At 37.1% G+C, this 27335-nt stretch overlaps 1 protein-coding gene across 2 annotated transcripts in view; it reads right to left on the bottom strand.

Moving 5' to 3' along the window:
- Window positions 1-10242: 10242 nt before the first annotated feature.
- The window catches only part of LRP12 (LDL receptor related protein 12), a 73275-nt gene continuing 56182 nt past the window's right edge, over window positions 10243-27335 (bottom strand). For both annotated transcript variants that reach the window (XM_044245105.1, XM_044245107.1), the window contains 4 exons: window positions 20910-21112; window positions 18081-19185; window positions 16166-16298; window positions 10243-12521 (listed from right to left, as the gene is read on the bottom strand). In XM_044245105.1, the coding sequence (XP_044101040.1) occupies window positions 11655-12521; window positions 16166-16298; window positions 18081-19185; window positions 20910-21112 (2308 nt within the window). In that variant the 3' untranslated portion in view covers window positions 10243-11654. The remainder of the gene's footprint in view (window positions 12522-16165; window positions 16299-18080; window positions 19186-20909; window positions 21113-27335) is intronic.

The raw sequence follows: 27335 nt of genomic DNA, 5'->3' as shown, positions 1-27335 counted from the left end.
CATCCACCAAAGTTTCCTTACGTCCCTGTACAGCCAATCATCTCTGCTCCCAGCCATGCCCATGGCTCTGGGCAACCACTATCTCTTTTCTGTCCTTTGCATTTTGTTGACTTTTGACTTGATTACAAAGTAGCCACAAAGTATCTGCAGAAGAGTTCCCCTACTTTCATTCTAAAAGTCATCTTCACGGGGTGTACATACACGATGGAATATTACTCAGCCATCTGAAAATGAAATTTTGCCGTTTGCTATGATGTGAATGGAGCTAGAGGGTATTAGACTAAGTGAAATAAGTCAGTCAGAGAAAGAGAAATACCATATGATTTCACTCATAAGTGGAATTTAAGAAAGAAAACAGGTGAACATACGGGAAGGGGGTAAAGAAAAAAAGCAGAGAGCGAAACAAGCCATCAGAGACTCTTTATGAGGGGCGCCTGGGTCGCTCAGTGGCTTAAGACGCTGCCTTCGGCTCAGGTCATGATTCCACGGTCCTGGGATCCAGCCCCGCATCGGGCTCTCTGCTCAGCGGGGATCCTGCTTCCCTCTCTCTCTCTGCCTGCCTCTCTGCCTACTTGTGGTCTCCCTCTCTCTGTCAAATAAATAAAATCTTAAAAAAAAATTCTTTTAGAATTTTTTGGAGCTCCAGACTGAGTGCCAGCCTTATTTCCTTTTCCATTCACACATTTGCCTTCGAAGAAGTTCAAGTGATAAGAAAAACAATCAACAAATCCTACTGCAGAATAAGTAACTATAAATGCCAGAATAAAGCACTAGATGGCTTCTTGAAAAGGCCAACTATTCATCTGGTTTGTCAGCAACTTGGGTTAAGTAACAGATAACACCTCTCTTGGTGACCTTGTATCTCAGTTTATATTATATAGGTTTTATCTTTCCTTTAAAGTTGGAAAGGAAAATAAAATCTTTGTTCCCTTGAATATAAGTAATGCATCATTTTGTGGGCGTGTTAATATTCAAGGGTAATTTCAGGTTACAAAATTATGACTTTCTAGATTTGCAAAATATATTCTTCACATTTTAAAATTTTTTTTAGATTTTTAAAAAATTTATTTGACAGCGATCACAAGTAGGCAGAGAGGCAGGCAGAGACAGAGGAGGAAGCAGGATCCCTGCTGAGCAGCGAGCCCGATACTGGGGCTCGATCCCAGGACCCTGGGACCATGACCTGAGCCAAAGGCAGAGGCTTTAACCCACTGAGCCACCCAGGTGCCCCTATTCTTCACACTAAACCAAGTTTTTACATTATGACCTCAAGAGCATATAGATTAAGCAAATATCGTCCTTCCATAAATATTTATGGAATAATTAATTGTTGAATTTGAATCCACTAGGACCTAGGCTCAGGCCTTCATATATGTTCTCTCATCTCAACAGGAACTCCAGGAAGTAGGAAGCCTGACTTCCACTTTACAGATGTAAAAACTATGGTTAAAAGAGCTTAACTGGCCGAGTAACACAGTTAGTTGATGGGATTTCAAAGCCAATGGAACTGACAACTACTATATTATACTGGTAGATAGAGGAAGACAGTATTTTCTTTTTCTTTTTTTTTTTTTTTAAGATTTTATTTATTTACTTGACACAGAGAAAGAGAGATCCCAGAACCCCAAGATCATGACCTTAGCCGAAGGCAGAGGCTCAACCCACTGAGCCACTCAGGCGGCCCTGAAGACAGTATTTTTTGTCTTTAATTTGATAAAACACTTACTTTTATCCTGCAGAATAACCAACGTTATTTATACAGGAAGAGCTTAGACCTGATTCTAAAAGAAAAAGGAGAAAAGGAATATTGTTTGTGTTTTTGTTCTTTAATCATTAACAGTTTTATTGAGATAAATTACATATCACGAAGCTCACCCATCTGAAGTGTTGCAGTCAATGGTTTTTAATATACTTACGATGTTTTGCAACAATCACCTAACGTATCTTCAGAATATTTTTAATCAACCCTGAAAAAAAACTTCTACCCATGAGAAGTCACCAACCCTAACTCCTCCAACCCTCCAGTTCCTTACCCTAGGAAACCAATAACCTACTTTTTTGTCTCTACAGATTTCAAAACATTTCGTATAAATAGGGTCATATAATTTGCGGTCTGTTGTGACTGACTTATTTCGTTTAGCATAATGGTTTCCAGTTTGTTTATGCTTTAGAGTGTTTTTCCACTTCATTCCTTTTTATTGCCAAGTGCTGTTTCATTTTCTGGGTATATCACACTTCTATCCATTTGTCAAATGATGTATACTTGGGTTATTTCCACTTCTGTTATTATGAGTAATGCTACCATAAACGTTGACAAACAAGTTTTGTATGAGGACACGTGTTTTCATTTCTTTGGCTATGTATCTAGGAGAGGGATTTCAGGGTTGTATGGTAGCTCTATATTTAACTTTTGAACTATTGCCAAACTGCTTTCCAGAGTGGCTATCCCCTTGTTACATCCCCACCAATAAGGCATGAGGATTCCGATTGCTCTACATTCTTGCCAACACTTTTTATTTCCAGTCTGTGTGATTATAGCCATCTTAGACTGTGAAGTGGTTGTTTTTAAACCTTTTTAAATTTTTAATAAAACAAACAAGGTGCCAAGTAAGAAATCCTTACTATGTGACTGTAATAAAATCTTAAATATAAAGTAAAATTTCTCTAAAGTTTTAACTCCTCAATGCGCGATAACTAATACAAAGTGCATTTAAGTCAGACTTTGAAAAACGAAATCTCAAAGCCAAACTAGCTAAGAATTTCTGTGTTCTTTGAAATCAGAGCTCGGCCGCTAAGAAATAGACATGATCTTACAGTAGTAAGTGCAATGAAGTGGAAAAAAGTTTTTGAATATTATTTACAAATTGCTTATTATCATAGTTTCTGGATAGAAATAACTTCCCTGAAAGTCTGGTGTTTATATGAACTCAACACATGTTCCTAAGTCCGTAGCATGTGGTCACATCTTTCGTTTGGAGCTCCATGAAAATCCTTCATTTTGGCCTTTGTAAAATAAAATAGATGTCTGCGCCAAGAGAACCACTTTTCATTGACATACAGACATAAGTTGTCCTGTAGTCAAAAAAATGGGACAATGGCTGCTGTAGGAAATCTGCTCTTTCAGGAAGCTCTACTAATACATAAAGTGTATAATACGCCTTGGAGGGGAGAACAACAAAAAAGTTTGTTTTAATTTAGAAAATGTAATATTGGCAATTAAAATTTATTTTCAACTTCTTATGCTCTGGGAAAGTCTTCTGCATAATCTCTTTTTTTCCTTTTTCTTTTGTTTAATCCTTATGGTAATAAACCTTAATGGTAGGGATTATCCCATGTTCCAGAGGAAACAGCAAGGCTTGGTGAGGTGCAAGTAATTTGTTCAGTTCTAGAACTCTTCAGCAGCAGAGCCGGGATTCCATCTGTGGTGGGTCTCACTTCGAAGCCCAGGTTTTTGCCGCTCACTGTATTTGCCCTTAGTGAAGAAGCTCCCGTGTGAAAAAATATTTTCATTTTTAGGAAAATATTAAGCTTCTTTGGGCTTGAGCCTCCGTCCCACACATGGGAAGATCCACCCTAGTTGACATCTCAGTATCTTTTACTTGAAATCACTCTTAGTAAATTCTTTTCAAAATATATTTATTTCCATGTCAGTTCACCATGTGTGCTGTCAGTTAGCACCGGGTGACTTGGTTCTACGATGTTCCAGCTGCTGCTGGAAGTTTCAGAGGACAATTGGTTTCCACAATAATTAATCCTGAAAGCCTTTTGTTCAAGTGAGATCTTAGTCATAAACGGTGACTTTGGCAGAGAACAGAGCCAGTGGTTTATTGATAACTCGACCACCAGCGGGAGCAATGCTTCTCGAGAAGATGCTTTTCGAGCACGACACCGCATTTAACCGCCCCTGTTATAACTTGTTTGTATATATTATCTCAGTTAATCCTCCAGCCTACAGCTATTGTTCCCAATTTAGGAACTAGTTGACGGGGGGGGGGGTGCCTGGGTGGCTCAGTCAGTTGGGCGTCTGCCTTCAGCTCAGGTCATGATCCCAGGGTCCTAGGCTCCCTGCCTGGTGGGGAGCCTGCTTCTCCCTCTCCGTCTCCCTCTGCTTGTGCTCTCTCTTTCTGTCAAAAACAAACAAACAAACAAACAAATAAATAAATAACAAAATCAGGGCGGGGGGAAAGAGCCTGTCTCCAAGTTAGGAATGGATTACTCAGTGGGTAACTGAGAAGCTTACTACAGGTGTTTCACGTAACTGACAGTTGAGGGAGCCAAGCCGAGGCTTGCTCAGTTGCTAAGGGATATGAGGCTACTTCTTGTCCTCTCCCCACACCCACAGAATGAAGCTCCTCTGCTGGGTACACAGACAGCAATGTTTGCTACAAGGAGGGAACGAAGTGATCTGAAAATCATCGGGTTCTAGGTGTCCTCTAACTGGTAGCTCCAGATTTAGTCACTAAGGCGATTGCCTCAGCAGGGTCCTTTGCCTTCTCCATCTGGAAATTCCCTTCAGTTCATCCCTAGAGAGGCGCCGTAGTTTCTTCTCCCTTTTCTTGCTCTCGTTTTGACTTTTATTCTGGGTTGCAATTCACTTCCACGAACCCAGGGGAAGTGACTATGCTCAGAAGCATTGGGGTTAGCACACTTTCATCGTCTTCAGAAACCACGACCCTTTCAGGATGTTTCACACACAATTTCTTATTTAACTGAAGCTTCAGAGATGTTCTCTGTTGAACAAAGAATAGCAAACACACAGTGCTTACCATGAGTCAGGAACTGCTCCAAGAGCTTTACATATATTAATTTATTGAATTCACCAGGAGTCTTGTTACCTCCATTGACAGATGGAGAACTGGGGTGCGGAGCGATCGAGGGGCTTGCTAGAGATCACAGGGCAAGATTAAAATCCAGCCGCTCTGGCTTTTACCCACTATGTCACCTCTAATAAATTAAAAAATACAGATTTTATAGGTTATGATAACATATCATGTCAAAATAGAAGTTATTTTAGATATAGCTGAAAAACAATTCATTACCATTTATCATCTGCCTAGGTACCTATTTAAATTTGCACTGATTGTTTTACCTTGGTATTTGTAATCAACATAAGCACAACTGATGTACTTGACATATTGAGCCAAGTTGATTCAATGTCCTTTTGGCAAGTGAGCTTCTTACTGGGACTGTAACACTGTTTATCATAAAATATTCCCTGGCAAGTTAGTGTTTCTTATGTCTCAGCTACTGTGCTGTGGTAGATAGAGAAAGATTACACAAACTCTTTGCTATGTCCACTACTGAGAGTGAAGTCTATTACTTTCTGTTGGATCTGGGTTGACCTCAGTGATTTGTTTGACTGACAGGAGGTGACATCCTGGACCTTCTGGGACTAGGTTGTAAGAAGCCTTGGGGATTCTGCAGGTGCTCGGAACACTCATTCTTGGATTCCAGTTTCCATATTGAAAGGAAACACAAGCAGCTCTTGGAGAGGCCACATGGAGAGGATCCAAGCCTCCTGGTTGGTGGCCCTGGCTGAACTCCCAGCTCATAGGCAGCATAGACTTGTCAATCGTAGGTGAGCCCCAGGAGGATGTCCTGGAGCCCTGGTGGATGCCAAGAGCAGGGTGAACCAGTTCCCCTGAGCACTGCCTGTTATTGATTTGTGAGCAAACCGAGTAACTTGTGGCTGCTCTAAGCAAAAAGTTGGTTACACAGCAAAAGATGACCAGAACACGTGTGAAAGCTTTTACAAATATTACCTTAATTTATTCCTCCCAATCATCTTATAATTGCCCTTATTTTAAATCAAGGATGCTGAGGGTCAGTGACTTTGCAAGTAATCCAGGTCTGTTGGCTCCACTTGGAAGATGGGTATTTTTCTTTACTGTTATTACTTCATTTTATGATTCATCTCATTGATGACTGTTGAGTCAGATAAGACTGAGTAAGGTCCATTCTTAGTTTTGTCCTTACTAGTTGTGTCCTTGGGTAGCTAGAAGTAATATGTAGTTTACATCACAGAAGACTATAAAGATCCAAAGATACATATAAAAGACTTGGCAAACAGTAGGCACTCAACAATGGGTGAATACATGCTTTGAGAATTCTTCCCTATGATGAAAAAGCAGCTGGTGGTAAAGGACTTAGAAATGGTCTTTGCTAACAAAATAAGGGAAGAGAGTAAAAAAATAAAACAAGACTAAATCAGAGAGGGAGACAAATTGTAAGAGACTCAATCATAGGAAACAAACAGGGTTGCTGGAGGGGATGGGACGGGGTATGGGGTAACTGGGTGATGGACATTAAGGAGGGCTCACGAAGATGTAATGAGCACTGGGATTATGTAAGACTGAACAGTCACTGACCTCTACCTCTGAAACCAGTAATACATTGTATATTAATTAATTGAATTTTAATTTAAAAAATTTTTAAAAAATGGTCTTTGATAATGTGAACATGGGATATACTCATTTAGGTCAGGTATGTGTCAAAAAATTTTTTTAATCCATAACATCACATAATGTTAAAACCATGTATGCATAGATGGTTTCTAAGATGTAAATACATATTTCATTGAAGTTGAAAACTTTGATTAGTCAGCTTTGTCCGTTGCTTTCTTTTTATTTTCATTTATTTTAGTTATTTCCTTTTTAAAGATTCCTTCCAGTTCTAAAACTCTTGTGAATTTTACTTTGCCTCATTCTACCTTGAATGTCAAGGACTTTAGAAAAAAATGTAATCAACCAACATCCAACCCATGCCAATATCCACAATTTGTAATTTGTATGCTATTTCTGAAGGAAGGTGTAGTTATTCTGAGAACCCAGCCTTTCTCTCTACTGCCTGCTTCTATTACTTTTTCAACAGGGTAAGGAAAACAGGTCCTATGAAGTTGCTGTCATCTTCTCCCTTGAAGGTCAGGAGCAAGGGTGTGAGGGGACAAGCAAGCAGGTACACATCACTGGGTTTGTGGTAGGTACTCAACGAACACCTAGTATACTGAATGTACAGTACTCTTTTTAACCTGTCTTGCCCATTTCTTTCCAGCTTAACGGTGGATGATGGTGGTAAACAGCAGTAGAGATTAAAACCTCAAGAGCTTCTAGAAAGATCTCCCTTCATCCTATGCTTATGTTCTCAGTCCTGGCTGATAACATAAGGACTGGTGCCCAAGGCAGGGCTGGGGCCCATGGAACCCTAATGAAGCCTGTTTGGTTTCTAGTCTCGTCCAAACTAATCCTGGAGCTCTGACAGACTGAGACAAGATGAAGTACTGTGGAGAACATCTAAACAACATGGTAAATCTGAGTGAAATCTACGAAGATCTGATCTTGTAAACAGAGAATGTACTTTTTAAAAAAGTGTTCCTGGAACATTTAAAAAAAATGAGAAAGGACAATAAACTCCCCATATATTCCCAAATAATGCACATTACATTTTCTGATCTTGATACCATAAAAATGAAAATTAATGCAAGAATCAGAAAACAAGATTACTACTCACACCAAAAATCCTATTATCTGAGGGAAAAAAAAAGAGCAAAGCAAAGAAAAAAGGAACAAACTTCCCTCTGTAAAACAACTTTTAGATTAAAGAGAAAATAAATACTGAAACTTCATAATACCTAGGATATAAACCAACACCAATACATCCAAGTGATTCATCTTAAGCCGTGCTCAGAATTAAGTCTACACCTTAAATCTCATGTTAATAATTAGGAAGAAAGAATGAATGAAGTTCTAACTCAAAGAGTTAGGGAATAAAACAGCAAATGAACTAAGAAAAGCAAAAAGTAGGAAATTTATTCAAGTGAAAGTCAGTTAATTGGAAAACAGAAAAATTATAGAATATAGACATTCGAAACATACCACTCTGAGAGAAACAAACAAAGAGTGTTTTAAAAGGTCAAATGTAAGCTATCTTAATTAAGAAAATAAAGGAGCAAACCTAATACACAAGGGAGAGCCATATGCACAAAAGAGAGATAACTGCTCAACTCTAGGCAATTAAATTTGAAAACCTGGGTGAAATGGATGACTTACGATCTCGGCTAAGATAGAAGAACTACACAGACCAATTACCAAAGATACCGACAAAGCTGTCAAAGAGCTACTTGCCAAACATCCATCAGACCCAGATAATTTCACTGAAATTTTAAGGAACATTCGTTCCAGTGCAATTTAAACTGTTCCAGAGCAAAGGAAAAGAAAGTTTGTAAATTCTCCAGCATAAAATTAATAACCAGACCTTGTAAAGACAGCACACGCAAACTATAGATTAACCTCATTGATGAATACAGTTGCAAATATCTGAAATAAAATATAATCTAGCAATATATTAAAATAATACACATGGCCAAGTAGTTTATTTCAGGAATGCATGAATGGTTCAAAATTACAAAATATATTAATGAAATTCATATTAAAAGATCAAAGGAGAAAAATCATATGATCATCTCTGTAGTGATAAGGCATGTGATAAAATTCAACATTCATTCGTGTTTTTTTTTAAAAACATAGGGAACAATGGATACTCCTTAACATGGTTAACTCCTTAATATAACATGGTTATATTTAACATGATTCTAGAAGTACTATATTTAACATGATTCTTGAATTGCATTACAATGCAATTAAAATGTAAAGAGATATGTAAACTGGGAGATAATTGTGTAACTGGAAAACACAAAAGAATTAAATAGTATTACTAACCATAAGAAAATGGCAGTCTGGTAACTAGGTAGAAAATTCATAAACAGAAATGACTTCCTTAATATTGGTATCAAAACCGATGAGATTCCAAAGATTAAACTCTTAAGAATGTATAAGAGCTCCATAAAGTAAGATGTGAAACATGTCTGAAGGAAACAATAAAAAAAGGCTTGAAAGAATGGGCACCATTTTTAGATAAGTACCATGATTAAGGCAGGAGCTTTAATGTGATGTTAAAATTTCCTAGGTTAATCTATAAAATTAAAACTGTCCCCCCCCAATTATTAATGGATTTGTTTTGTGAAACTCAGTAGGTCGATTCTAAAGTTGAAACAGAAAAATAAGCAAGAATATTTGAAATACGTAAACATCAATTATTGAAACAGTGTAGGACTAATATGTAAAGAAAGAAGGGTAGGGGCACCTGGGTGGCTCAGTGGTTAAACATCTGTCTTGTCTGCCTTTGGCTCAGGTCATGATCTCAGGGTCCTGGGATCAAGCCCCGCATCATCAGGCTCCCTGCTTGGCGGGAAGCCTGCTTCTCCCTCTCCAGCTCGCCCTGCTTGTGTTCCCTCTCTCGCTGTTTCTCTGTCAAATAAATGAATAAAATCTTAAAAAAAAAAGGTAGATCAATTAAAGAGAATAGGAGTCCAGAAATATATCCAAGCAATATGTAAATTATCATATGCTAAAAGGGTCATTTCAAATAGTAAGGAAAGAATGCATTGTTTAGTAAAGAGCTTCAGGATAAAAGTAACTGGGGAAAAAAATGGAGCCTTGAATTCAGGACAGTTCATGATTTACATGGGAAAAATCAAGTAACAGAAATACCCAACTTTAATATTTAAACTCAAGTAGATATATTTTTCCCTTAAAAAAAGGTGCAGAAAAAGTATGCATAGTATGATACAACTTGTTATTACCATATATGGCATTTATACATATGGATACATTTATGTAGCTACACGGTATCTATCTCTGGTATACAGAATCTGGGATGGTACTGATCTCTTTGGAAAGGAACTAAAGGGTGGGTGTCAGGGATAGGGGAGAGACTTACTTTTTATTGTTTGAACCAGGAAGATGTATTAGTTAATTAAAAAAAAGAAATTAAGACACATGCCAGAAATTAAAACCAAGAAACCTATATAATATAGTATATTAATTAGCAGGTCCTAAACAAGATTAATTAGGTAATACATTGGGCCAGGACAATATTCTCTAGGGGTCTGAAATGCATCTGAGAATCATATAAAAAAAGAGACCTGATTGAGTTCTTGTATCTTTAAAGAAATATTAATTAAGAAACAGTGTTCTCAAAGGCCAATTTATTCAGTTCCTTAGGAATTTTGACCCTCGAGTGCTGGAACAACCGGCTACTTTACTATAAAGTGGTTAAGGAAGACTATCTACCCTCCGAGTTTTCTTCTAGACACACTGCGTATCTTACAGCCTGCATCTGTATCTGTACCCAAATACCGCAAGAAAAATAAAGAGCAACTCTGATTTAAAAAGTACCTCAAGGCAATACAAAAAAAATGATTTTAATTTCTGATACATATTAAAACATTTCAGTCAGTTCTTCCTGACAGCATAACACGACAGATACACAAGACCTCAAACATGCTTTAAAATGACATTCAGCAAAGTATTGAAAATTTAATAAATAGCAATAATCACACACAAATACATTTTCCATACTCAATCATTAAGCTACTAAAACAGACAGCTAAAGAATAAATAAACAAGAACTGACAATAAAAAAATATGCGGGGTTTGTAATTCATTCGACTTAAAAGAAGGGGGGGTCGATCCGAATGATTTCTTAATTTGCTTTTCGACATGTAGGATGATCCCCCCATGAATAAAATATATTGAAAATCACTCTTACAATAATGTAGTCTTTAAATACAACAAATAAATATGAAACCAGCAAAGCAATTTCAAGTTGTAATAAAAATGCTCCCCCCCCAAGCTATGGAAATATATAGTCCTTGTGATAGCAAATGACAGTATTTAAGGGACAGTGCTTGCGCACTGAACTCCTCTGTGACCTCGATAGGATTTTAGTGCAAATCCCTAGGGGCCAATACAAGCATAACCCTGTACCAGGGAAGGACATTTCCAGCTAGAACTTCTCTTGTACAATTTTTGTACATATTTTATAAAGTTCAAGATTTAATGCATAGTAGAATATCTTCATCTGTTTAATTCTGTCCCTAAATAGAGATGAAAAAAGAAATGACGGGATTTTACCATTTGGCTTGTACCATATTTGAGTATTAAAGTCAACATTAGAAAATCTATAAAAGTTTTGTTTTTGCCATTAATTTGTCTAGCTCTATCTAAATTTCACATCACTGAATGTTAAATGTAAGAGAAAAATTTTTAGACGAGGTTTTTCCCTTTGACAAGCTCCTATTATGATGAAATCCATTACTATTTAGACCAATGTTACACAAATAAAAACATAGGTGAATATAAGGGGCCTTTTTTTGTACATTAACAACCTTAACATCTGGTATATTAAGTTGTAAGATGTATTGGCAAAAAGCATAAAGAGTTCAATGAAAAGAAGGTATTATTTTGTACAAACAATGTTTTAACATAGGAGAGAGAGACTGACAGTCGAATGAGTTTCAGCAGCCATACTTCTACTGTGGACTACAGTACCAGGATAAAAACAATTAGGAACAAATGGAAGAACATTGCTGAACAATATGAATACATAATGCAATTTTAGCTGCTAAAATAGTAAACTCTAAAGTTCATAGAGTTGCAAGTTGTTTAATTTAACCATGCAGGCTAACATATGGTAATAAGAAATCACCCTGCATCTTTTTTTGTTTTTAAATTAAAACTAGTTTAATTGTAAAGTTACAAAACAACGAACGGAGCAATCTCCCCCTTGTACACAATCCCCCTGGCTGCGATTCGTACCTAACAAAGTAACAAAGCCTCATCGTCACTCGTCTCCTGTTTCAGCGTTGCTTCCAAGCAAGTGTCCGGGATCTGGGCAGTGTGGACGATGCCACAGCGCTCACAGGGGCCGTCTCGGTTACTGGGCCTTCCTCCAGGGTTTGCCGCGCTGTACGGCTGTCTAAACCCTTGTCCTTGCTCTGAGGCAAGACCGAGAAGAGGTCTGGAGCAGTCGTTCACATCCAAGTCTGAAGCTCCATCAGAAACTGGGATCAGCATTTCGACATCATCATCTTCTTCTCTGCCATGTGCCCCATTGTCAAGCTGTCTCAAAGGACTCTGGTTCTGATTTACGGAGCTGGATCGCCCTAACGTAAAACGTACCCAGCGCAGCCCCTGAGTCATACGACTGAGCGCACTTGTGAGCTGGTGACGGGCCGGACTCACGCCCGGGGGCTCCACACTTGTCACATCCCTTCCGTTCTCTGTGTGGCCGCCTCGGGTACTCTGAGTCGAGGAGCTTCCACTCGCTCCCACTGTTGCTTCGACTGCTGTTGTGGGAGGGACTTTCTGGGGCAAAGGAGCTGCAACCCCACCAGATGCTCCGGCCGTATCTCTTCTCTCATTTTCTGTGTCTGTGTCGTCGGACTCCACGGAAAACAGACTTCTGTGAGTGTGATTTCTTTCAGGTTCTCTGCTGTTACTCTGACTAGGGACGACCTCATCTCCATCTGCTGAGACCAAAGCCAACGACCCCGAATGACGTGATCTTGCAAAATTAAAAATACGATTCCAAATGTTGCTGGATCTGCCTGCCATTGGAAGCCTGATTGAAGTAAATCCAAGCTGAGATCGTACTGCCAGCCTCAAGTTTTCCAAAACAGAAGCCTACAAAAAATAAGAAAAGATCTTAAGATAGCCAACAATGAAGTGTGAAAATAAAAAACACCCTTTGAGTAAGAACGTGTTATGGTTAAAAAATGCTATTATTGATTGCTAGGGTCTATGAAGGATGAATTAAATTCTCTCATCTATACAGGTTCATCTTACTACAGAATCTAATCTATAACTTGTACCACTGTTGACTTGGTTTAGAATTTCTTGACACTCCACTTTATATATGCGACTTTAAAGTGATGTTTAATATCAATTACAACTGTTTTATTTTAAAACTGTACATCGTAATCCAATTCTAAAAGTGTACCAAAGTTGAAAAACAAAATTATTTGATACTCTAGCTAGGAAGGTAAACTAGGCCCTTTATCTATTCTACGACCTAAATTTTTTTTTTTTTAATTTTTAAAAGATTTTATTTATTTATTTGGCAGAGAGAAAGCAGGAGTGCGTAAGCAGGGGAGAGGGAGAAGCAGGATCCCAGCTGAGCAGGGAGCCCGATGCAGCCAGATCCCAGGACCCTGCGATCTTGACCTGAGCAGAAGGCAGTTGCTTAACCAACTGAGCCACCTAGGTGTCCCCCAACTCTTTTTTTTTTTTTTTTAAACACAGAACAAGTTAGATTTGATTTACAAGACTGAAACTTTCTAAAATAAGTGAAAGTGACATTTCACAGTTGGTTCTCAAGGATCTGTTGAATGAATGAACACTGAAGATTGATTTTTACTATCATAAATAAGAGAATTAATTTATAATACAGCACAGGAAACAAACCAAAAAACACAATTTGCTTATAGCACTACACAATGGTATTTGAGACATGTGGACTCTTTTCAGTCTTTAAAGATTAAGTTTTATTTTCTACAGCTTAGCATTATGCATAAATTATATCTTTATTCTTTGAAAATTTGCTTTTTCCTAGATGAATACATTTATGGATTATTTTAAAGACATGCAACATTTATTTAAAACAGTTTTTAAGCTCCATCTAGTGGTTATAAAAAGGAGTATTCAAACTTGGAAATTTGTGGCATTTTGTCTTTACCTTCACAGAAGAAAAGAAGGAAAGGAAAGATGTGACAGCATGTGCTCTTCACCTCTTCAAGATGGTTATTAAATTTACTTGTAAAACATAAACTCAGGAATATAATTTAGAGAAAGCAAAGAAACTACTTTCATAGGAATATTTAATAATCTAGCCTTAGTAAACCACAAATTGTCAGTAAGAAGTTTGAATATCAGCATACATAGATTTGCTAAACAAATCGAGATTTTCCACAAATTAAGAAGTACCTAATTATAAATTAAAAAAAAAAAATGGTTCACATCCCTAAGGAACTTCTTCATACATGTGGTCCTCACCATTCAGCATTCGAGTTCTGAGGCTTTTGTGTGAGCACTGTTACACCCAGCAATGAACAGAAGGCTCTGCAGACAAGCTGGCCTTCTATGCAACTATGTCCCATCAAGATCAACAATGCTGACTTTCACATTACAGTCTGTCACAGTGAGGTGAAGTTCTCTACTTAGTTACAAGTCTGCTTAATTAAAATTAATTTAACAGGTTCTATAAGGGGATATCGTGAATGTTTTAAGAATAATTTTATATCTTTCTTCAGTTTATGATGCAGAAGAAAGCCTTCTTTAGAAAGCATTTCTAGGGGTGCCTGGGTGGCTCAATCGTTAAGTGTTTGCCTTCCGCTCAGGTCATGATCCCAGAGTCCTGGGATCAAGCTCCGCACCAAGCCCCGCCCTGGGTTCCCTGATCGCTTCGTCCCTCTCACTCCCCTTGCTTGTGTTCCCCTCTCCCTGTCTCTCTCTGTGTCAAATAAATGAATAAAATCTTAAAAAAGAAAAAGAAAAACAAAGCATTTCTATTTTTGAATGGGATAGTAATTGAGAATATTTTTCTTTTTAAAATCTTAAGAAAATTTGAGAATTTGTTACCAAAAGTTTCAAACTTGAAAGTTTAATCTCATAAACTGAATAAAATCTAGCTTACTATTCACAAATGTACTTTATTTTAAAACTTTGTTGAAGAATTCCCTCATAAGGGTAAATTATAAACCTAAAGAATGGTGTAGTATGTAGTAAAGAATTAAACCTTACCCCAGATGACGTCTGACTTTTGCCTTCTACTTCTGGGACAGGATCTCTAAGCCCTTACAATGTCATCTCTAACAGGGTGTCCTTGCCAAGGGTCCTGGGCCAGCCAGATACAGAGAATGCTGTGTCTGAGGGGGAGGTTCAAAGCCACACCAGCAATGTGAGGCAGGGTTGGTGCGCTGGGTCAGCAGAGCAACCACCTGTGCAGTTAATCATACCTATGTGATGGAGCCCCAGCAAAAACTCTGGAGGCCCAGTCTTGGGTGAGCTTCCCTTGTGGCAATATTCTGTGCACAACCGTCATACCCCTGCATTGAGAGAGTAACACTGTCTTGACTTTATGGGGAGAGGAGAACTGGTAGATCCATGTTTGGTACCCTCCTGAACCCTGTTCTATGTGTCTTTTCCTTTGGCTGATTTAAGCTAGGTCCTTCCCTGTAATAAACCATAACCGTGAGTATAACAGCTTTTTGTGTGTTTTAAGTTCATGCAGTGAATTGTCAAAACTGAAAATCATTTTGGGAACCCCTGAACTTGTAATTTCTACAAAGATGAGACCTGCCTTGTGTAGACTAGGCTTCCTCTAACTCCACAACTGGCTACAAGCTTGAAGGTTGGGGGGTGGGGTACAGTGGGAGATGGAGGGAGAGAATCACCAGCAGACTTCCCCACTGAGCAAGGAGCCGGAAGTGGCAACTGATTCCATGATTCTGAGATCACGACCTGAGCTGAAATTAAGAGTAAGACACTTCACCAACTAAGCTACCCAGGCACCCCATTCTTATGCTTTTATGAGCCCTGGTATAACTGAAGCATTGAAAAAGAAGGGAAAGACAGGAAAGAAAGGAAGAAACAATTTTACTGACTGATTGATTGATTATAGGCTCTAAGCTCTGCATGGAGCACATTCTGGGCTCAAACTTAAGACCCTGAGATCAAGACCTGAACTGAGATCAAGACTCGGACACTTAACTGGACTGGGCCACACACCCAGTCATTCCTGAAAAAGAAATTTTTTACAAAGTGCTAATAGAAATTTTAAAAATTTAGAAACATTAATAAAGAATAAGTTACTATTTAAAGAAAAGGAAATGAATTCTTAAACACTATAAGATCTAGCTGTGAAGTTTTCCCTCAAGTCAGGTGGAAATGTTACTTAATTGCAATTACTTGTACTTATTAACTGGTTAATCTAGCATGTTACTAATATATTACTAGCATCCTGATTTTAATATACATTCTTAATCTTCTAGATGTTTAGTTCAAGAAAATAACTTACCAAACTTTACTTCTGAATTTTAATGCACCAAATCATCCTAAACAGTAAAATGCTTAAGAATTGCATAACTAAATCAGAAGAATAAAAAACTGATTTTGTAGCATTTGTTAAAATACAATGAAACAAATAAAATTTCAAGTTCTCCATATATTTAATCCTTGATTTGACTGCAAATATTAAGACAAAGTTCCTTTATTATATACACAAATATAGAATTCATTTTATGAAACAGAAATCATAAATTGCAACATACTTGATTAGGTGAACAAACAGGAAAATCTTCAACTGGTGGAATTAAACCCTGAGCGATCAGTTGTCCATAGGAGGGAGGAGCTTCTCTTCTTAGCAATTCTGCTTCCACTCTTGACAACTGTGTTTCAAATGACCTTTGAGAGAAAACAGGGGGATAAAAAGGGTTAAAAAAAGAGGCAAGTTAAACTAATAATTTTTTAATCAACAATGAAGATAATCTGAACCTTAGTATTCTGGCCATTTTTTAAGCTTAGTCCACCAATATTTATTGACTATGCAGTTTCTACACTGAAAATACAAAGATAAAGAAGACAGTCTATCCTCATGGGGCTTTATACCAGGAGCCTGGATCACTAAGTTTTAATGAATTAGGAATCCCCACAAAAGGTAAAAGTATTTAGATCTTTAAACCCCTAAGAACATAAAGGGGCTTTGGATTTTGGTGAAAGTAATTATCAAGTTCAATACATTTAGTTTACAGATGAGGAAAAGAGTGAAAGGAGTCACTAATACACTTTCTGGCACAGCTTGTTCTTAAACTCAAGACCTCAGACTCTTCTCTGAGCTCTTATGCTGCAATGTAGTAAGAAGTCTTCTGACCATTTATACTTGTCCAAAGAAAAGAGTCAGCATGATTACTTTGACTCTGTGCATCTATTTGCTTAGCTGCCTGGGACATGAATTTTTTTTTTTTTTTACAATTTTATAATATATACAAATTTACAATATTTTTTGCAATTATTTGTAATTCTCCTGGAACGTAGGGTCACTGTCTCCATAATAGCCTCCTAAGGGACCTCTCTCTCCACCATCAGCTTCTCCCAGGTCCAGTCTATCCTGCACTACACGGAAGAAAACCTTCCCTGAAGGTCACCCTTTAATACTTGACCATTTCTTACTTAACTGAGAACTCTGACACATGGCTCTTATGGTCGCCCGCAACATGACACTGGCCCCGTGTTCCAAGTTTTACCTTTTAGCCCTTCATATGTAGCTTTGGCTCCAGACACACTGAACTATGTGCAACTTTCTCAAGCAATGTTGGGGATTCCGACTTCTACGCATTTTCCCAGGAGAATTTTTTCAACTACAATACCTTCTCCCTATCTACGTTCTACTTACAGATTTCAAATGGCGCTTCTTCAATAAAAGCCTTTCCATATCCTCTCATCAAATTGAGTATCTTTTGCCTTTTTTACCACTTTGTTTTATAGCTCTTACATCATTTATGTTTTTGTCATCTTATTCCACCCGCCAGTGACTTCCTGCTAACAGTAAAGTGCCTGTGAGATTATGCATTGTCCATTTTTCTACTCATCTGTATAGTGCTTTGAACATAATAGGTTCTCAAATATTTGCAACTGCTGATTTCATATGTATAAAAACACAGGGTAAAACCTTCAAACTGAGAACTGCAGCTTGCAAAGTTTCTATAAAACAGATTAATCTGAAAATAGAAACTGGTAATTACAGATTGGCTTTTCTCCCCTTGTAACTCTAAGTATTTATTTACTAGTTTTTTTTTTTTTTAAAGATTTCATTTATTTATTTGACAGAGAGAGATCACAAGTAGGCAGAGAGGCAGGCAGAGAGAGAGGAAGGGAAGCAGGCTCCCCGCTGAGCAGAGAGCCCGATGCGGGACTCGATCCCAGGGCCCTGAGATCATGACCTGAGCCGAAGGCAGCGGCTTAACCCACTGAGTCACCCAGGCGCCCTATTTACTAGTTTTTAAAATGTGTTTAGCCTCTTGAGTCCTAATCTTTTCACAGTCATTTCATAAATCATGAAAGATAATTATTTTCAAAAATAGTATAAAACCAAAGTCTATTGCTGATCACGCTAAAGTTCTGTTGCAAACACTGGGACCATGTTTACTGTAGCAGGCACAACCACTACAGTTTCGTCTCGATACTGACCTTCGTTCAAACATTCTCAGAGAATAGAGCTTACAGGTACATCCCAATGCAATGACCAGTAACAGGCCACAGATAAGGCTCCCTATGACGGCTGCAGTTATGACTCTGGTAGGCACAATTACCGGGCAATTCTCCTCATCGCTGCCATCACCGCAGTCATCCTGGGAATCACACACCCAGCTTTCAAACACACAACGGTTGTTTTTACAGTGAAAATTTCCTGGCTGGCAAAAAAAGCAGTTTTTTTCATCTGAGCCATTTGGGCAATGATTCTGGTAGTTGCAGCGATCAGAACGAGGGTAACAGACACCGTTTCGAGAACATGGGAATTCTTCCTTTTGGCACATGGTGCAATTTATTTCATCCCTTCCGTTTGGGCAATGCCAATACCCATCACAGCGCTGCTGTTCTGTGTAACACCCCCAGTTACCCCCACAGGGTATTTCCCAAGGCAAACAGAAGCCATCTACTTGGTAAGTGGCATTAAATCCCCTTGCGGCATTCACTTTGTCGGCACAAAAATGGACCCTGATCTGTCCGGAAGAAGAAACAACTGTAAGAGGTGCATGAGAATCAAAAGCCGTTAAGACTCGCAAAAGCTTGTGTGGATTCTCCTCTAATCCATCGTATATTTTGACATAATCGCCGTACCCAGTCCCATCGAGTTTAAAGTCGGTGAAGCGTAAAATGACTTTACGATGATCACCCGTGTCTATTAACCAGGTGCAGTTGCTTCCAGGAGGGTAGAAATCTGGATAATTGGGAGAATTGAAAGTACCGTAGAAATATTTTAGCCACTGCCCACAGGTTGGCATGTCACAGTCGATCTCATCTCCGAGGTCCAGACAGTCAATGTTGCCATCGCATTTTAAAGATTCGGGGAGGCAAGTGTAAACCTTGGTGAACCGAGACAGACACTGGAACTGGTTGTAGGCACAGGGCTGAAAGGAAGCGGCCGTCGGGGGGTCGGCCTCCCGCGCGCAGACCTGCTCGTCAGACCCATCTCCGCACTCGTCCATGCTGTTGCATTTCCAGGCTTCGGGGATACACTTGCCGTTGCCACAGCGGAACTGATCGCAAGCACAGCTGGGTTCTTCGGATTTCCCTGGGAGGGCACGGGGAGGACGGAGATGGACAGGGAAAGGGGGGGAAAACCACTCTTTAAAAGATATGAACAGCAAGTGGTATTTTTATAATAAACATTAACTAAGTCCCAATGATTGGGGTTTAAAAAAAAAATCTTATTTTAAAAATATAGGTTCTAATGGCAAATTAATATTGGCTCAACAAATTAATACTGGTTTAACAATTCAATTTATTAAACGCCTATTGTTTGTTCCATGAAGACCTCTGTATTTTGACCTCAAGTGAAGAGAACACAAACCAGGGGTCGCTGGAGGGGAGGTGGGTAGAGGGATGGCTTAAATGGGTGGTGGGTATTAAGGAGGGCACTTGCTGTGACAAGAGCACCCCGTGTTGTATATAAGTGATGACTCACTAAATTCTCCTCCTGAAATCAACTTTATGCTGTGTTAACATGTTAAACTGGAATTGAAATAAAAACTTGGGAAAAAAAAGGGGAGGAGAACAATTTTGCTTTTACAGACAGCTATTTTATTGTAGAACATTTAGTAATCTAAGATACATGAGCCAATAGACTATACTGCCTAAAATTTTAAAATAATTTATTGTATAAACAGCATTAGAATGATAGACATATTGGAATAGAGAAAAATTTACCCATATTGGAATAGAGAAAAATAATCACCTTTCAAATCAATTTTTTTCAATTTTCATATTATTTTCTAGTTCTTATATGTATACAATATTTTGCTATGTATCATATAGCATATACTAGTTTTCAATCCTATTATTTAGACCCAAATTTCTGCTAAGATTAACCTAAGATTAACTTTATATATGGTTGGTAATGTTTCATGTATCATAACACAAAACTTCCATTTTATAATTCTCTTGTTTTACATAAATGCTATATGAATCCCAGCTAAAGGTATAAATTTATCATCAAAATAGTAAGGGGAAAGAGAAAAAAATTTGAAATGCTTATAAAATTCTAATTATTGAAGTGTACCATCCTAAACATACACCAATAACGAGGTAGGGGAAGAAAATCAAACATTATGTACTCATGGTCCCCAAAACTAACAATGTTTAAGATAATACTTACTTCTCCATTAACAATTTACTTATTGGTAAAGAGGTGAAAGAAAATGTGCTTCAGAAGCTATGTATTACAAAGAGTGGGTTTTTAAGAAAAAAGAGAAAAAGCTGCATATTTGCTGAAAGACGATTACAAATTTTAGAAGATGTAAAATGATTTTCAGCAAAAAGTATATATAATTCTAATACTCTGATTTATACACATATGTATGATCTGGCCACACTTTTTGAAAGAGAAGATTCAGAGTAGTATAGGAAGACTTCTGATACTACAAGTCACAGAAGTGAGATGAAATGTCTTTCCTGTGAAGCTGTAAAGACAATGGTCAGACACAAAAATACATTCTGAAGTAATTTTCAGAGTATCAGTAAACAATTGAGGGAAAAAAAGTTACTTTTAAAATAAGTGCATTTAAATATTTAAAAAGAAAGTTGACCTCAGGTCATAAAATTGATCATTTTATCAGAATATACAAAACACCTTTCTGAGACTGTGCTCTAGGGCATCTGAACCTTCTTCAATGTCCATAGCCTTGAGGCTTAGTCACAATTAAATGGATATTGTTTTAGAAGACTGGCCCCGAAGGGACTTGGTACTTAATAATACGGAATTCTGTTCATTATCGTTCTTCTTTTTTAGAAACACACCTGAAAAATATGCCAGTCTGAAACCCTTTCTAGAGATACTATCATCGGAATGGAACCTGATCCAGATGTGGTCTTGGGAAGAAATATACGGTGGCGGAACTGTGGAACCACAAGCTCTGTAACTTTCAATGTTCTTGTAGGTTTCTATCGTCAACCAGTCCAAACTGCATCTTCTGGACCCCTGAATATCAAAATCCTGAAAACTAGAAATAAAAAGTCAGAAAAGGCTATTAACAAGCGCAATTTGGGAAAAAATTCATAATAATACAATATTACTGAGGACTTTACTATAAGCCTCCATATTCATTGATTCTCCTGGGTTTTGCAGGCATACAACCATATCATCAGCAAACAATAACACTGTTTCTATGTTCCTCATGTTTATATCTCTTTACCAGAGTCTCAAATAATACTTCTTCATAAGTAATACCCGATTCCAAAATAATGTTAAAAAAACCCCTCAGGTAAAATAGTTGGCACCTTGTTTCTTTTTCTTCTGTTTGTGTTTAGGAAGGATCACTTCTAATTCAGAATATCCTAACTGTCCTGTATTTGAACTAGAAATGCCACTCCATAATCTGATAAACTGAAGTATACACAGAGAAAGGCAGCTTCTTCTTAGATTAGACTGGCTCATTTGCTTGCTTAGTGAAAAGTTTACAGCTTTCATTTTCAGGAGAGCAAATAGCACGAGGAAAGTAAAAAAAGTAAAAATGAACAAACTATCAGAGAAAAAAATCTCCAAGTTTGTGAATATATTTTTTTTCAGAAGTTATGTAAAAGTCAAAGATTGACTTGTAGTTCACAAAATATGGGTATGCAAAAGAAGTCAAAAGCACATACAAATTTAGCTACTGCTATGAAAAAAGAGAAACTAAAATACTATTCTCCAATAACATGTCTCCACCAAGAAAGGAATATGTGAATTTATTTCCTTGCCTCTGTCTTAAACTGTGATAATGAAATTAATTTTCCAAGGATTTTTACATCAGCATATTTCCTCTTTAAATAGTCTGAGTAACTATAACAAAGGCTGACAGATAATTTGATTGTTTCTAGTTTTTATTATGAACAATGCTTTAAAGAATCCTTATACAGGTATCTCTACACGAGCAAATAATTCTCTCAGACAAATTTTTCTAGAAGTAGAATTGCTAGGTCAAAGACAAAATTCCACTTTAAATCTGACAGACACTGACAGAAATATTTATACCAACTAATTCCCATTGAGTTTTATGAAAGAAACTTATACTCCATGATTCTGGAAAACTGGGATATTCTTTTTAAAAAACTTTGCCAATTATTTTGCTTTTCCTTATTTACTGATATTGAAACACTTTTTCCTATGTTTACTATTTCTTTTCCTATGAATTGCTTTGTTATATCATCCTTCATCTATCAGAAATTTTTCTTACTTACTTAAAAATTCTCTATGTGGTATAAACATGTACCTATTAGGGGGCATGTCTATAATGCAAGATATATGTACAGATATCTACCCCACATTCTCTCCAGAAGGTGGTGATGTCAGTCCTTTTAACCTCAGCCATTAGTGGGCGTGAACTGACCTCTCTCACTATGGTTTTACGTGCACTTCCCTGAAGACTAATGTTAACATCTTTTCATGTGCTTATTGGCCACTCTTAAATCTTCTGTCAAGTGTCTGTTCAAGTATTTAGCCCATTAAAAAAAACTGGGTTGTTTTCTCAAGTTATAGAAATGAATTTTATATTCTGGACTCAAGTTTTTTGTTAGATATGTATATTGCTAATATTTTCTTCTGGTTTCTATGGATGGCCTTTTCATTTTCTTAATGGTATCATTAAAACAGAGGTTTTTAATTTTAGTTTTGATGAAGCCTAATTTTATTTTTCCCTTTATGTTTAGTATTTTTAGTGTCCTCTCTAAAATACCTTTGCCTGAGCCAAGATACTCAATAATGTTTTCTTCCAGTATTTTAGAGTTTTAGCTTTCACATTCATATCTAGGATTTACCTTGAATTCATTTTTGTGTGTTCTCAGGGACGAGTCAAGATTTATACACTTACTTCATTTTATCATGCAGGGAACATCCTGGTCTGGTCACCGCGCACTTGTGGAGGTTTTGGTTCAGGTTTGCCCTTAAGTCTTAGGTGAATTCTTAGTTTTAGGACGTTGTCTTTCCTGATAATGTATGACATTTCCATGGTTTCAATAAAATCCCAAGGTATTTACCAAGGTCCTGAAACTCAGCAGGCTCCAGACTCCAAACGCTGCCTCAGCAGCAGTGGACAGCTGCTGAAATCTTGGAGCAGATTTTTCTACCAGGTTCCTTAGCGTCTTTTAAGCATGCACAGCTCAGAAAAGAGCAAAAGATCTGAGGAGAATTTATACGCAGATATAAGGGCTTCCTACACTGGGGCTCTCTCCTTTCCAGGATTTGCCTTTTCAATTTCCAGCTACTCTGATAGCCTCAACTCCAACCTGTGATACCACCACCTCAAGCACACAAGACTGAGTTCTAGTTACTCCATTCTGCCTGGGGAGCTAACAGGAAGAAAACGTAGCTCACCACCGTGGATCCCTTCTTTCAAGGGCTTAATTCCCTCCGGTTTCTGTCAGCTTCTGATTATTTTCCAGGACTTATGAGTAGTTTTTAAAAAACTTTTATCCAAAGTTGATAATGGTTTATGAGTGGGCTAGTCAGTTTTAAGCTAAGGAATCCCTTAATACACTTTTATCCACTAAAATGTTTAAGATTGAGGAAAGCAGGATCCTTGCCCAGAACAAAAGAAAGGATCAGTGAATACCTATTCACGTATACACTCTTGGATTTGGTTTGCTAATATTTCCTTTAGGACTGTTAAAATACATTTAAAAGTAAAATCAATTTTCAGGTTTTCTTTTTTTTTTTTAATACTTCATAGGTTTATATAACAAAGACACTGATCACATACCTGTGCCCTGTGCCTGTTTAAAGAATAGCTCTAAGGTAGAAATTTTCAATTTCTTTGTTTTTTGCCTTAATCAGCTTTCCCTAACCTTCTGAGTCACTTTTGAGAATTTAAATTTCTGTAGAAATCATTTTATCTTGATAGTAAAATTCATTACAAAGCTGCAAATAGCATTTTCTTATATTAAAATCTTTCTTCCCCCGTATCTGTGGGCTTTATATTTGCTTGGATTTTCTATGGAGATAAGCACAGTAGTGGCAAACAAGGAGAGTTTCATCTCTTCCTTCCTATTTTTCATATTGTTCCTTTCTATTTATTGTCCTGTTGCATGGAGACTCGGTGTTCTAGTATAAGCAGTGAAAGCAAGCATCCTCATCCTGGCCCTTGGTACTAAAATTAACTTCAATATTAAATTTGATTAAAAATTGTTTTAACAAATACCTTTTAGCAGGTTAAAGAATTCCTTATCTATTCATTTAGTAACAACCACCTGGAAAACTACTTAGGTTTAGCATCTTTTTCTGAATGCTGATTCAATTTCTTTAATGAAATCAATTCTTAAATCATTTTTGGTAATTTACATTTTCTAGAAAATGGTCCAATTCATCTAATTATATGACAGAGTTATCACATACCATTCATAATACCCTAATATTACCTTATGACTTCAGAAGTCTCTATTATTATATTTATAATTTATAGGCATTTTTGCTCATTCTTACTAGTACCTTTTCTCTTTTCTCTGCAGTCTTGCCTTGAGATTTATTTTCCCAAGATTTCCAGAAAGCCAGTTTTTTTATTTTATTGAATCATATTGTTTATCCATTTTTTTTAAAAGATTTTTTAATTTATTTTTTTGACAGACAGAGATCACAAGCAGGCAGAGAGGCAGAGGGAAGCAGGCTCCCCGCTGAGCAGAGAGCCCCATGAGGGGCTCCATCCCAGGAATCTGGGATCATGACCTGAGCTGAAGGCAGAGGCTTTAACCCACTGAGCTACCCAGGCGCCCCTGTTTATTCTTTCTGTTTAATTATTTTCTGGTCTTCTCTTACTACTTTTTCAATTTAAGATTCACCCTATAGTTTCCTTCTATATGCTTATGTAAATTCTGAGCTCATTTATTTCCCATTCTGCTTATTTTTAAGTCAATGCATTCAAGCTGTAGATTTTTCACTAAGTGCTCTATCAATGTGTTCCAACAGTTTTAATATGGAATACTTTCATTATGGTTATTTTCAAAATATTTTATGAGTTCTACTGTGATTTCCAGCATTAGTGCAGGAGTTATTTAGGAATATGCTTTCAAACATAATGTGTTTTGTTGTTACTTCCCCCCAGTTTTTTATTGTGGCTTCTTATATAACTGCATTGTGGTCAGGGAACACCATCTGAATGATGCAAAGTCTGGGAAATGGAATTCAGAATTCCTTTGTGGTTTAACACATAATCAATTTTTTAATAAATGTTTCCTATGTTTTTGAAAACAATGTATATTCTCTATTCACAGAAATAAATATAAACATACACATATGTAAAATACATGTTCCTAATAGATCAAGCTTGTTAATTTTTGTTTATCAAATCTTCTGTCTTTACTATTTTTGTTTAATCTAAGGAATTCTGATTAAAGATATATTTATTAACTTCCACTAACTGGATCAAACTTGGTAATTCTCCGTATTTTTCTGCTTTGCATGTATTTTAGGCTATGTTATGAGGTATACAAAGTTTATCATGATTCCATTCCCTAGTGGATTATTTGTTACTAGTATTTTGTGTCTTAAGCTCAATTACACCTAATGTTAATCTTTCTACACTAGCTTTCTCTTTATCAGTATATCCAAAGCTAATCTTTTTCTATTATCCGTCTCCAAACTGTGTTTATTTTATTTATTTATTTATTTATTTTCAAACTGTGTTTATTTTAGGTATGTTCTTAGAAGCCCTTTATAGGAGGGTCATACCAATCAACGAACCAATAAACCTGATCAGACTGTCTTTTAAAGGTTAAATGAGTTTTTTATTGAACACCTTCCTATTGGGGGAGATTCTTCATTTTCCTCCTTTCCTGTGTTCTTTTGTATTCACAGGCTTTGTTTTTGGTTTTCTTCAAGTTTCTTTTACTTTACCAGATACTCAAGATTGCTCTATTTTTTCAGTAGTTATCTTTTAGATGTAATTCAAATACTAAAACAAACTTCTGTTCTAATAAAGCCCAAGTGGGAGTATTCTGTGTTTCTATTCGCCTCTCAAATTCTCAGATTTGGTGGAAAAATTTACAACTTTACTTTCACCAATCTCTAACTGAAATTTTGCATTCCATTTATGAATATAAACAACAAACCACGATAGTATTTATAGTACATGTCACTAGCAAAGATCATAGATAATTACACATTACATTTCAGCTTTAATAGATATCTAGAATAACTATTTACAGTCAAAAATCACCTTGAAACTACAGTAGCTATTAGAACCATCACTTCCTAATATGTTAATAAGTATATATTACTATAATACAAACATGTAAAAATATCTCATAGCTATACTTCGATATAATTGGTTCCATTTGTGATAATATGTATTCTGATTTGTGAGTTTAAAAACATTCTAGGAAAGGATCTACTACTAAAGTGTTCACAGCATAAAAAAAATTAAGGAAGGGGTACCTGGGTGGCTCAGTCAGTTAAGCAACTGCCTTCTGCTCAGGTCATGATCCTGGAGTCCTGGGATTGAGCCCCACATCGGCCTCCCTACTCGGGGGGAAGTCTGCTGCTTCCTCTGACCTCCCTTCTCTCATGCTCTCTCTCTCTCTCCCCCTCCCTCCCTCTCAAATAAATAAATAAAATCTTAAAAACAAAAAAAGATTAAGGGAAAAAAAACCTGGTGCACTTGTGATGAGCAGTGGGCGATGTGAAGAATGGCTGAGTCACTGTATTACACACCTGAAACTAATATAACACTGTGTGCTAATTGTACTGGAATTACAATAAATAAAAACAAAATAATAAAGTTTATCACGTCTGGAGTAAATTTGTATTTGGGTTTTGTTGGCTGTTTTTGTTAGTATTAATATTTTCCATACATTTTGGAAATAGGGCTCATTCTGTAGAAGCTCTTCTGGTTCTCTCTTGCTCCTTTTCATCCACTCTCTTTCTGTTCTCCCTCATCTGTATTGTCCTATGTGCTGTAGCTACGTTCACCTGGGTCTCCACTCCAGAGGTGGTTCAGAGCATTACAGAGCCTGTCATGGAGTCAGCAGGTACCCTGGTTAAATTCTGATGTATAAGGGTATGTCCTCCAGCTCTCTAAGCTTTCAGTCCCATTCAAGTTCAGCCAGTGGATACTGATTAATGCAAGTTTATTTCAGCCTTTTTAAAAAAAAATTTAATTTTTAAACTTTTTTTTTTTTTTAAGATTTTATTTATTTGTCAGAGATAGAGAGAGGGAGAGAGAGCAAGCACAGGCAGACAGAGAGGCAGGCAGAGGCAGA

Source organism: Neovison vison, chromosome 4 (genome assembly GCF_020171115.1).
Source record: "Neovison vison isolate M4711 chromosome 4, ASM_NN_V1, whole genome shotgun sequence".
NCBI classification, from domain to species: Eukaryota; Metazoa; Chordata; class Mammalia; order Carnivora; family Mustelidae; genus Neogale; species Neogale vison.
Note: the sequence above shows the minus strand (reverse complement) of the source record. Positions and strands in the feature narration are given on the sequence as shown.